Raw genomic sequence first — 13585 nt, 5'->3', positions numbered from 1 at the left:
GCATGACACCTAGCTTGCTGAGTGTGTGAGAGCCCTAGTTCCAAAAGGAGGAATTCCCCTCCTTGGCTTCCTGTACAGACACTGCCAAAACCTCACTCACTATGGCATCCTAATAGGGATTACCGCATCACCTAGGAACTTCGTACCCTTTCTTTGCTAGAGATTTACAGGGCATGCACATTGGACCTGCATAAACCCGCTACTTTGTCCCCCCCTTTCTTGTTAATAAAACAATAAATGTCCTTAACATGATGTGCTTGCTTTTTGAAAAGCAGCACATTTAAAGTTTTTTTGCTAAGTGAGTCTGCTACTAATATGGCAGTATAAATTCTACGGTGACACACTACACTACTTGCTACCTTTTCTTTTCAATTGTACGATCCCCTTTGTTGTCTCATCCCAGCTCCTGGTTCTGACTATAATTGTCATGCAGGAGCTAGCCAGCTGATCTATGGTTTCCTAAAGTACAATTTGCGTTTAGACGTAGCAATTCCTGATTACGGGAAATGTGCTTATTATTTCCAAGAGCCAAAATCCATGATTTTGTTTCTCATGAAAGTTCAAAGTATTCCAGTGATAACAATGTGCCTATTTGAGGAGCCTTAGGCTGTAGAAATGCAGCTTCTATGTTCGTAACCTCTGCATTTGTATTTCTAGGCCTGTCTTGACTCAGGGGCGTAACACAGGCCCCTGCAGCCCCCGCGGTGCGGGGGGGCCCTCACCCTCCAGGGGGCCCCGTCAGCACCGCACTTCTGCTGGTGAGCTCTAGATTGAGTCCAGAGGGGGCCCCTTCAGGTACCCTGCAGTGGGGCCCCCTCAAGGTTCGTTACGCCACTGTCTTGACTGTTTCCAACAGTTTAAGTAAGTCACAGCGGGCTAGCACATAGTAGTGCGGGTTTTAACTTAAACTGAATGCAAAAAGCACATTGCCCTTAGTGATGGACTGTCCACATTTCACAATGTGGATAAAAGTTACTTGCTGTATCAGTGGTCACCACAGTGAATAACCTCCGTAAGGTTGCCTGTTGCTTCTTCAGCCTCTGCCTGCCTTTTAGCAAGAACAAAATAGAATTTCTGCGGGGCTGGGTGATGGCCTACGAGAGAATCCATGTATGGTTCTTTTGATGCCAATATGACGGTTTAAAAGTGCTTGTTGTATTAATAATAACTGTGTAAATTCCAATACATATCGAGATTCTCACTTCTCTTGAGACTTTTGATCATGTCAATTTTCATAAAGATATCCTGCCTGAATAACCGCTTTAACGTGTAGTTAACTTATTTTTTCTTTTAAAAATACATGCTTGAGAACAAACCAAAAATCAAAAATCCTAACTATTGATGTTGTTTTCCCCTTAGGGAGCCGGGTGGGACCAAGAATACACTCAAGCGGATCAGTAAGGAGAAGGAGGTGGAGGCCAAGTGGGACCATTTTACCACGCAGGCAAAGGTACCTAATTACTTATCACTTTCCTCTAAACACAGCAATAAGTTGGGAAAAGTTCCAAGCAAACTGTAAGTCTTGATAAGGTGGCGTTGGTATGTACGCTGTGCACTGAAATGGGTTTGTGGATCGCTTCAGTAAGCATACTGTGGGAGGTACCTTATTTACAATGTGTATATCTAAACACACATTCAATCCCTGCATAGCAAGTGACACATGAGTCCATAAAATGTCAATAATTGTAAAGTTTATACCTGCAGACCAGTGAGCTCCATAGGCCTTGTGTGATTACTGAGCCTCAGGGTATCAGAATGACATGTCCAACAGACATGTTTTATCAGTGGATAGTCTTGTAGCAGTCACAAAGGTCCAAACTTATGCATCGCCCACTTCAACCCAATGAGCAGTTGATTTTCACTACCAAACCTGGAAATGCTGGGCTGAATTTCCCTGCTTACATTAGGGCCCATTGAGACCTTACTATGCCATTAGTCAATGTGGTTAACTAATTTTCCATTACTGCATACAGAAGTGTTTTGTATATATGCCTTATTCTTTGTGCATGTCCATATGTTCAGTATTGGTCCCAAAAATATTCTCAAAAAAACTGAACATTAAAAATGAAAGTAGTTCTGTCGTCATAAGAAAATTCACAGGTGCAGAAAAGCATTTCAAGTAGATGGTGTAATGCAACTCGCGTGTACTTCCTCATAGATGCTACCTTTATTTATTTGTAGTTAGTGTGTGTGCCACCAGCTGAGTAAGATCCAAAATCTATAGACTGGGATGAGAGAACCTTTTCAATCAAATACCCAATAATCCTCTGAGTGGACTCAACTGCATCCCCAAAGAGGAAAAAGTAGTACCAGTGGTTCTGTTATATAGCGTAATAATAGGGGAGTGACAAAAAGTTAAAGTTAGAAAATAATTTTCCAAACCTATTTTATTTAATGTTGGATTAGGGTGTTCACTCAGCCACTGGGATGTTCTTATTTGTAATACATAGTTAAACCATGCTTTATTTAAGAAAATGCAAAAAAACATATAGGTGTTCAACCAAGATGTCTAGTTTGTGAGAATGTGCAAGACGCCATATCAAGGGCAATGTCTTGGTCCGAGACAATAAAAACACAATTTTGTTTCAAAAGGTAGGTTCTCCACATTCTAATATGTACTAAAATCCTACCACCAATCATGACCCCCTGCTTTAATCAATATGCCTGTCATTATGACTTTAATAGATGATACTGATACAGCGCTCTATGGACCCACTTTCTAGCCAATGGTCCTCTTATGGAGCTTTTTTCTTGACTGAGTGGTGATGGGAGTTAACATTACATCAAAGAATTCCATTTAACAGTGTAACCCATTTGCCTACCCAATAAGGCCCAGGAATCAGTAAATATAGTTCAGAAGATTTATTACAAATTATTGATCAAGTTTACATACATGACTCCTATCACCATGGTAAAAAGATACAGAATAACCACAGGGAACCCTATCCTCCTAAAGAAGTTTAGGCGTACCAGAATCAAGCAAACAAGGAGTTAAGTCACAGCGATACAAAAGATTAACAAAGATACTTGGTACTCAGAGAAGAGTCTCAGATGTTTCAGTCTGTACATGGGTAAATCTGAATCACCTAAAGTAAAGTCCAAGCTAAGAGGATGGTTCAAGAGTCTAAAGGATCTCAAAAATCAAGGAATTCCATAAATGAAAATAGAATGGGGCAGGAGATTAAGCAGGAAGGTGTCAGTATTACAGAAGGCTCGGTCAATAGTCTTCTTGGGCCAGGGAAGTAAGTATTAGCCTGAGCCTCACTTATGAAAGAATCAAGGGAAGCATAGAGGTTGGAACCTTTCCAAGTCCATTGCTCTAGACAGTGAAGCTTCCAGTTATTCACACTAAACTTGTTGAGGTAACACCCCTCTGTTCGCATCATCAGGAGTCCATTATCTTTCTCCCTTCTCACGTTGCAGACTGCAACATTCACAAATTATCCCACACTGAACAAGGGAACAACTTTGTCATCTTATAATCAGGTTAGGTGGTAACATTGCTGAATAAGCCTTTCAGTTAACACTCTTGTTCTGCATGTTCTTTCGTCAAGGTTTTCTTCTCAGGCTTTCTCTCTCTATCACTAATACAGTAATTAATCTATTCTCAAATTAACAATGTGTCTGAATGCCTGCAATAAAAGTCATGTTAGCAGAAAATGGAAAACAATATTTTATGCAGCATGGTAAATTGTAGGCCTAAAATGTCAACTTAGCATGTTAAAGTAAGAGTGAACATTTCATATACATGTGCACTTTTAAACTCAAGTAAATGTAAAATGTCAGTATATTGAATTCATATGGCATGTGTCATACAGTAAAAACATAAAGGTATACATGTAAGTGTGTCTAGGCACTACATTTTAAGGCAATATTTAAATCATAGTACACATATTACCTAAACCTTTGTAATTTCTAGAGTAATCCCATTTTACATATATGAAGATTGTTAGACCTGGCTCCATTGGCGTGGGTCTCCCTTCCATTTTTGCTGTTGCCTCATGTGCTTTTGCTGGCATTAGATGCTTTGGGCACTGTGCCACTGCTGTCCAGTGCCACAGTGCGAGTGCTCCCTATCGTAAATTGATGTATGAATTTGTGATTCCATGATTTGTCAGGATTACACTCTGCAGGATCCGCATGCAGCAACAATGCTCCACCTCCGGACCCTCCGAACACCCTGAAGTATAAACACAGGGTGTTCAGACGATACGGTGAGGGAAAAAAACCCAAAAGGGGAAAAACCCGAAAGAATAAAGAGGAGAAGGAAGGGGCAGCAGGGATAAAGAAACTGGAAGACAAAAGTACAAAGGTTAATATAATTCTTAACCCTACACTCATATAATTCTCACTAGATCACAACCCGTGGATTCACCTGTAGAGAACTGTGCACCTAAACCACACTGCTGTGTTTCCCGCCTTCCTTCTGTCCTGTATAAACATAAGAGAACGTATAAGACATAAGGCATAACACACCATCTGCCTAAATCATTAGTTAATGCTCATAACATACCCCATAGCCAATACTCGGCTAGCTCTGAAGAATATTGTTCATTATATGAATCAAAAATAATACCAAGGATATTGCAGCACGCCCGTGCCAACAGAAAAACAAGGAGAACCACTTTGTGTACGCTGTAATCCTCCTTTGTTATGTATAGCGTAAAAGTCTCTAGCTTGATGCTTTTACCCAAAGGTCAACCCCAAACACGGCATGACGTAGTTCCTTCACTACCGTCATCCGCTTTGGTACTTATAATTCCAAAAGTGGTTTCAGCAAATACCACGTCACTGACTTCGTGATGGTAGTGCGGAGGTCCTCATCCCCCCCTACACTCCGCCACTTGTTAAGCCCCAAAATGTACGATGAACAACACCGCTGTTACTATCACAGCGCGAGTACCCAATCACAACAGGAAACCAGAAAGAAGAAAGGTTTTCCTCGCAGCCGCGAGGCAAGAGGACAACGGAGAGATCCCAACACAGCAGACGCGCTAGCCAGTGCGTTACTCAAATACCGGGCAAGTCTTGGGACTTCAGGACAGGAATAACAAAGCACCAAAGGATTTTTCCTGGACACAGAGGAGCAGCCGCTACCTCCGTCAACACAGAATCACAAGCCCTGATTGTCAGGCTCCGCCCCGTAATATCCTGTGTTCCCGCCGGGGATTCTGGGAACAGTAGTTTTGAGCCCTGCGATGATGGGAATTGAAGTCTAGGCAGGCGCTGTGACCCGCTCTCTGACAGTACGCCCTCCTCCCAAGCGCCTCCTTGGCTCAGGCTTCGCAGGAAACCTGGAATGGAAGGACCGAACAGCCCTAGGAGCATTGATGTTACGCACGGGTTCCCACGAATCCTCCTCGGAACCGTACCCCTTCCACGAGACCAAATACCACAACTCCCCCCTACGAAACTTGGAGTCACGGATAGACCTCACCTCATACTCCAGGTTCCCATCACTGGCGATGGCAGGAGGCGCCGTTCTGCGCGATGTAAGGGCTTTCTTTAGCAACTGCACATGGAATACAGGATGGATTCTCAATGCTGCAGGCAACTTCAGCTTGTATGCAACAGGGTTGATGCGTCGCACTATAGGGTAGGGCCCAATGAAACGCGGATGGAATATGCTCCTCAACTTGAAACGAATGTACCTGGTCGAGAGCCACACCTTATCCCCTACTTTGAACTGAGGACCGGGTGCTCGATGTCTGTCTTCCCACCGTTTGTACACCTCTTTTGTCTTTAGCAAATGTTTTTGCACGTCTTTATGCACTCTCCTTAAGATCTGTACCTGCTCCCTAACAGAGGGCTGGTTACTCAAGTCAGCAGGGATAGTGATCGGCAAAGTGTTAGCATCGTAACCAAAGTTGGCTTTGAATGGAGACATGCCTATGGAACTGTGCCAGGCATTGTTGTACGCCAACTCCGCCATCCACAAAAGTTCCACCCAGGATTCGTGTGCTTCCTTGGAGTAGCAGCGCAAATACTTTTTTAAGGTCTGGTTCAGTCGTTCTGTTTGTCCATCTGTTTGAGGATGGAAGCTGGTAGAGAGCGCTGACTCTATACCCAATGCCTTGCACCACATACGCCAAAAACGAGCAATGAATTGTGGCCCCCTATCAGACACTATGACTCTTGGAATGCCATGCAAACATATAACTTGAGAGGCCAGTAACTGCGCTGTTTGACTAGCAGTGGGAAGGTTCACACACGGTATGAAATGTCCCATCTTCGTCAGATTGTCCACTACCACCAGCACTGCGGTTTTTCCCTGGTCAGAAGGTAGGCCCGTAATGAAGTCTAAACTTATGTTCTGCCATGGCCGGTCAGGTGTGGGCATAGGCATCAACAGACCTTTCTTTTTGGTGGTTTCCCCTTTTGCTCTGGCGCAGGTATCACACCTCACAACCCACTGGTTAGCATCTCTAACCAAAGACTCCCACCAGAAATGTCTCCTAAGCAGACTCACTGTCTTGGTAATCCCAGGATGTCCAGCCGCGGGAGCTTCGTGACACCAACTGAAGGCTTTCTTTCGAATCTCCTCAGTAGGCAGAAACAAACACTCCCCCTGAAAGGGCAAGCCCTATTTCACCTTCCGACCTGGTTTGGCCGCCGCTCATTGAACCCAAGACCCCAAAGACCTGGAGCCCTTGATGTTGTCCAGAAACTTCTCGGCCCTAATCATACACACCACCTTACTTGAAGGGATGATGGATTGCTCCTCCTCACGCTGTTTCATGGGTATCTCCTGTCTGGAAAGGGCATCCGCCTTCCTGTTCTCTGAGCCAAGACGATAGGTTACCACAAAGTTGTACTCGGAAAAGAACAACATCCAACGCATTTGCCTTTGCGTTAGATGTCTAGCGGAGGACATGTATTGAAGATTCCTATGATCGGTATACACCATCACAGCCTGACAAGCCCCCCACAGGTAAGGCCTCCACTCCTGAAAAGCCTTTTTTATGGCCAAGAGTTCTTTCTCTGCAATTGAATAGTTGACCTCAGCCGAGCTCAACTTCCTTGACAGGTAAGCAACAGGATGGAGCTGACCCGTGTGTGCATCCCTCTGAGACAGAACAGCCTCTATGGCCTCATCTGAAGCATCTGCCTCTACTATGAATGGATGTTCCAAAACAGGATGTGCCAACACAGGTACTGTGATGAAAGCTTTTTTCAGAGCTTGAAACGCTTCCTCAGCCTCCCCTGTCCACACAAAAGACTTCCCTTTTCTTAACAACCTGGTGATGGGGACAGCAGTCAGGGAAAAATGCGAGATGAACCGACGATAATAATTGGCGAACCCCAAGAAGCTCTGCACCTCCCTCACATTCTTTGGGGCTGGCCAATCTCTTACCGCCTGTACCTTTCTTTCGGACATCTGTAGTCCACTCGGACTAAGGTTCACCCCCAGAAATTCCACCTCTTGTACCCCAAACTCACATTTACTCAGTTTCACATATAAACAATGTTCCCTTAGTTTATCCAAAACCATGCAGACATGGTTCTTATGGCAGGATACATCTTGTGAGTAAATTAGGATGTCATCTATGTACATCACAACAAATCGATCCACGTATTCTTTCAGAACATCGTTTATAAAAAACTGAAATGCTGCAGGAGCATTACAAAGCCCAAAAGGCATCACCAGATACTCGTACAGACCAAATCGCGTCTTGAACGCCGTCTTCCATTCATCCCCCTCTCTCACTCTGACCAGGTGATACGCCCCACGTAGGTCCAAACGAGTATAGATTTTAGCCTCCCTCACCTGATCAAGCAAAACCGAGATGAGGGGAAGAGGGTAACGGTTACGGATGGTATTCTTGTTCAAGACGCGATAGTCTACACACGCTCTCAAGTCCCCATTGGCCTTTGCTATGAAAAAAAGAGGAGAGGCAGCTGGAGAGCGGGAGGGTCGGATGAACCCCAAACTAGAATAGTGCTCTATGTACTCTTTCAAATGAGTGGTCTCGGGTACAGATAAAGCATATACTCTACAAGATGGTATCGTAGCCCCATCCACCAAATCAATACGACAATCGTATTCCCTGTGAGGGGGTAAAGTTTCTGCCTTGGCCTCGCTGAACACATCACTATAGGCCAAGTACTCAACAGGTAGTTGAAATTTTTTTTCCACAGCTGTGGCTGCCAAAAAAGGGGTGGCTAACACCGTGACATTGGCAGACATACATGGCGTTAAATGATCCTTACAATGCTCTGGTAAAAACTGAAATGTTTTCGACTGCCAATCCACCACAGGGTTGTGTTTCCGCAGCCAAGGCATACCCAAAATGACTTCGTACTGGGGGGCAGCGATGATGTTCAGAGACAAAACCTCAGAATGCACATAGCCCTGTAACACCATTGACAATCCCAACTCGCCGGTTCTTTCAGTAATCTGACCTGATGTTAAAGGCTGCCCATCAACCGCTAACACGTCCTCAGGATTCTCCCTAGAGACCCGAGACAAAGCTAAACGTCTCACCAATCCTTCATCCACAAAATTACCAGTCGCACCAGAATCTAACATCACCATTACCTGGTTTCTTTCTAGTTCGTATTCTAACGTCATTACAATCACCAAGTGCGGCTCCGTTTCCTCGCCACCCAGCGAGGACAATGATGTGAGTTTCCACTCATGCCTCCCTTCTGCACTAGGCGGGTTATCCTCCTTCTGCCCACCATCCTGTCCTGTCTTAGATACCGCAACCTTTTCAAACCTACTGACATTCCCTGAAGACTTGGGTTTAGAAGGGCATTCCCGAACGTAATGCCCCTTCTTCCCACAGTACATGCATAAGCCCTGTACTCTTCTTGCTTCCCTCTCTTCTCTTGACAGGGGTGCTCTGAGCGCACCTATCTCCATTGGTTCAGGAGGGTTTTCGATTCCCCCAGTTGCCTTACGCTGGTTTCTTTCACCACCATAAAACCCTCTTTCCCATCTTCTCCTGTTACTCCCTCTGTCAGACAGACGACTATCCAACCGTAACACCAAATTCACCATGTCAACAAAAGAAGTAGGCTGAGGATCAACCTGGGCCACTACGTCTTTTAAGTCATCATGTAACCCCTGATAGAAGAGGGACATCCTTTTTTCCTCAGGCCATTCTGCTTCGGCCACTAATCTATTGAATGCAGTTAAATACGTAATTAATTCTCCTCTGCCTTGTCTTAATGCTAACAGCTCCCGATCAGCACTGAAAGTCGTAGCTCTACGGTCAAAAACCCTCTCGAATTCAGACTTAAATGCTGTCCAATCTGATAGAATAGCATCGTCACGTTTAACGAAAGGTACCGCCCAATCTGCCACATCTCCCACCAAATAGGAAATCAAAAAAGCCACCCTTGAATGGTTGGTGGGGAAAGAGGAAGGCTTACATGTTAAATGCATGAGGACTTGAGTCATAAACACATGCACCTTGCGTGGATCCCCTGAGAACCTCTCAGGAGTAGCCAGCGGAATGGGTGGAGGCACAGTGACCTGGACGTTAGAGGATGGGGCCGAAGCATTAAAAGGATTTCCACTCAACCGTTCCACCTTTTCCCGTAAAGCAGCGGTCTCAGCCTTAGAGGAGGCCAACTCCTGCTGCACCAAAACCAATGCGTGTAACACGTCCTCCATAGACGCCATTGTCTCTACATGCGGACTGGGCAGAGTGAATTTTTTAGGCTCGTGATTCTGTCAGGATTACACTCCGCAGGATCCGCATGCAGCAACAATGCTCCACCTCCGGACCCTCCGAACACCCTGAAGTATAAACACAGGGTGTTCAGACGATACGGTGAGGGAAAAAACCCCAAAAGGGGAAAAACCCGAAAGAATAAAGAGGAGAAGGAAGGGGCAGCAGGGATAAAGAAACTGGAAGACAAAAGTACAAAGGTTAATATAATTCTTAACCCTACACTCATATAATTCTCACTAGATCACAACCCGTGGATTCACCTGTAGAGAACTGTGCACCTAAACCACACTGCTGTGTTTCCCGCCTTCCTTCTGTCCTGTATAAACATAAGAGAACGTATAAGACATAAGGCATAACACACCATCTGCCTAAATCATTAGTTAATGCTCATAACATACCCCATAGCCAATACTCGGCTAGCTCTGAAGAATATTGTTCATTATATGAATCAAAAATAATACCAAGGATATTGCAGCACGCCCGTGCCAACAGAAAAACAAGGAGAACCACTTTGTGTACGCTGTAATCCTCCTTTGTTATGTATAGCGTAAAAGTCTCTAGCTTGATGCTTTTACCCAAAGGTCAACCCCAAACACGGCATGACGTAGTTCCTTCACTACCGTCATCCGCTTTGGTACTTATAATTCCAAAAGTGGTTTCAGCAAATACCACGTCACTGACTTCGTGATGGTAGTGCGGAGGTCCTCATCCCCCCCTACACTCCGCCACTTGTTAAGCCCCAAAATGTACGATGAACAACACCGCTGTTACTATCACAGCGCGAGTACCCAAACACAACAGGAAACCAGAAAGAAGAAAGGTTTTCCTCGCAGTCGCGAGGCAAGAGGACAACGGAGAGATCCCAACACAGCAGACGCGCTAGCCAGCGCGTTACTCAAATACCGGGCAAGTCTTGGGACTTCAGGACAGGAATAACAAAGCACCAAAGGATTTTTCCTGGACACAGAGTAGCAGCCGCTACCTCCGTCAACACAGAATCACGAGCCCTGATTGTCAGGCTCCGCCCCGTAATATCCTGTGTTCCAACCGGGGATTCTGGGAACAGTAGTTTTGAGCCCTGCGATGATGGGAATTGAAGTCTAGGCAGGCGCTGTGACCTGCTATCTGACATGATTGGCTGGTTTGGTTTACCTGTCAGACCCTAGTACAGTGCACAAGGGGTGCCCAGGGCTTGTAAACCAAATGCTGCTGGTGGGCTTGCAGCACTGATTGTGCCACCCACAGAAGCAGCCTGTAAAAATGTGTCATTGCAGAGCCTGTGTGCAGTCTTGGTACTGCGTTGTTGACTGGGCACGTGCACCCACTTGCCAGTCCCTAAACCTTCCCTTTTCTTCATATCAGACACCCCATGGTAGGCCCAAGGGCAGGGTGCATTGTAAGTATAAGGGAAGACATGCCCTGGTGTGTGTGCCATGTCCTCATAGTGAATAACAGCCATTTTCGTTTTTCACTATTGCAAGGCTACCTGTTCTCTATAGGCCAGAATGGGCAGTTAGATTATTACCTCCTATAATCCTAACTGACTCAGGGAACACGGTAGAAATTCGAGTTCAAAAATGCATCTTTTAGTGAAGTTGATTTTAACAGTTTGTGTTTGAAAAATACCACTTTTAGAAAGTAGGTATTTTCTTGTCTAACTCTCCAAGCCTGCCTCTGCTAGGTTGTGTATTCCTTGTCTGGAGTTTTGAGTGACAGGGCTGGGGCATTCCAGGAGACAGAATGAGTCAGCCCAGTGGTGAATAGAGAGATCTGCATCTAGATGAGAGGGAGGAGTTGCACCTGGGACCTGAATAGGGCTGTGCCTTTCCTCCGCAATGCTGGCTCCACCTCCTGTGGTGCGACAGATGTCTCTACCCTGCACTGTGAAAGAAGAGAATGAATCATGTCAACAAGGTGCTCCAGGGCTGTGCTTTCCCTCCACAATGCTGGCTCCACCTCCTGTGGGCCGTCTGATGTTTCTGCCCTGCACTGTGAAAGGAAAGAAGGAGTCATGTCAACAGAGTGCTCCAGAACTGGTTTGGACTGGGAAAAGGCCCCTCTGCCCTCAGAAGACAAAGGATTTTGGGGAATAAATATTGGGACCCTGGTCCCAAGAATTTAGATCACTTTTGGACGAACGAGAAGAAACCTTTACTGAGGAGAGGAAGCTAAAGAAACTGAGGAGAGACTATCCCTAAACTGAAGTGCTGCTTGGGGTATTGACCTGCAGTGGTTGCCTGACTGCCAAAGGAAGGAGAAGGGAACTTTGTGTACTTTATTTCAACCTGTAAGGATCTCCAAGGGCTTGAGAGAAGAACTTGCCTCCTGCTGAAGTCTAAGGGACAACAGACTTCAACCCCCAGCTCCCCAAGAGCTTTTTGGAAGTGCCTGCTGCTGTTTTGGGCCTTCTGAGGGACTGCGTGTCACAAGGAGTTGGAAGGCGCGACTCAAGAGGAAGAAGCGTGTCGCCATCGCAGCTGCTGCATCTCTGAACAAAGGTGTCGCCGCTGTAGCTGACGCATTGCACCGCATCGAGAGAAGCGTCTCGCACTGAAGAAGAAGCGTGTCACGGTCGCAGCCGCTGCCGTCGCATTTCTGAACAAGGATGTGGCCTCTGTAGCTGACACATTGCACCGCATCAAGAAAATCGCCTCGCATCCACGAAGAAGCGTGCCGCCGTCGGAGCTGCTGTCATCGCATCTCTGAACAAGGGTGTCGCTGCTGCAGTTGTCGCATCGAACAGAAGAGTCTTGCATCGAGGGAGAAGAGTGTCGTCGCCAAAGCTACTGTTGTCGCATCTCTGAACAAGGGTGTCGCCGCTGCAGCTGACGCATCGAGCCGAGACTTCTCACAACATCGGAGAAGCGTGCCGCATGTGGAAGATCTTCACGTCTTTATTTCTTTGCACCGGAACTTTGCCGCATTTCCATCGCTGCAACACTTGTGTTGTGGGAGCGTTACGCATCGTATGGTACATTGACTTAAAGTGTCACATTTTAAGAACTGAACAGAACTAAGCTAAAACTACCATTCTAAGTATAGTATTGTGGATTTTTGTAATTTGTGGTCTTGTTAAGTCTATATAAAGAATACAATTTTTTTAGGTCTCGCGTGGCGTCGGGTGCGCACATGCGCACTCGAACTCGCGAGATTTAATGACTTTAGGGTACTTTCACTAGCGAGGGTTAAGCCCCGCCCCTCTTCTCCATCGGCTGGCCTACTAAACGGTGACCAGCCATTGGAGAAGAGGTCCTAGTGACGTTCTTCTTTTGATCTAAGCCCCGTCCTTTTCAGTTTGGGGGGTGTGTTTTTTGTCTTTCTTTCTAGGCTGTAAACAACCGTCAAAAACATGCCCCCCAGTCTGAAAAGAACGGGGCTTACAGACAAATGGCGAGCGCTTGTTTGTACTGCCTCGGCGCTGTTTTTGACTATAAAAGTAAACTTGGGGCTCACGTGTCGTCATATTATGGCCATAAATCTGAAGGCAGAGGTATTAGTGATTTGCAGACGGGTGTAGAGTTCATCGGAGGCCATGCCAAGGGCTGCCTGGTGGGCGGGAGTTGGCTGCCGGTTTTGAGCTACTTTGTTGCAGTTGTGGATCTTGTGCGTTTGACCTCCGCTCCTCCTCCTCCTCTTTCCTCCACTCTCTCGCTCAGCAGCGGAACTCAGAGCTCCATCACTCAGCGCCAGTGTGCGGTGTGAGTGAGCATGGCAGCTGCGCAGCAACTCCTGCCCCTCGCTTACATACATGGGCATATAGCTCCATGCAGCGGTGGTGCTGGTGGTGGCACCCACCGGCCGCTCACCAGGATCCTCAATCGAGCGCAGAGCCTGCCAGTGCACTCGCACACGGTTCCGTTTTACTTTCAGCACCAGAGCTTCCCCAGAGCCTTCCCTCTCCC

General features: G+C 46.2%; 1 protein-coding gene across 1 annotated transcript in view; it reads left to right on the top strand.

The window, feature by feature from the left end:
- The window catches only part of CCDC60 (coiled-coil domain containing 60), a 532753-nt gene that overhangs the window by 426894 nt on the left and 92274 nt on the right, over positions 1-13585 (top strand). Inside the window, exon 7 of the mRNA XM_078665905.1 lies at positions 1360-1450. Within this exon, the coding sequence (XP_078522031.1) occupies positions 1360-1450 (91 nt within the window). The remainder of the gene's footprint in view (positions 1-1359; positions 1451-13585) is intronic.

The sequence above is a fragment of the Lissotriton helveticus genome, chromosome 11, assembly GCF_964261635.1.
Source record: "Lissotriton helveticus chromosome 11, aLisHel1.1, whole genome shotgun sequence".
NCBI classification, from domain to species: Eukaryota; Metazoa; Chordata; class Amphibia; order Caudata; family Salamandridae; genus Lissotriton; species Lissotriton helveticus.
This window is presented reverse-complemented; position numbering and strand designations above follow the sequence as displayed.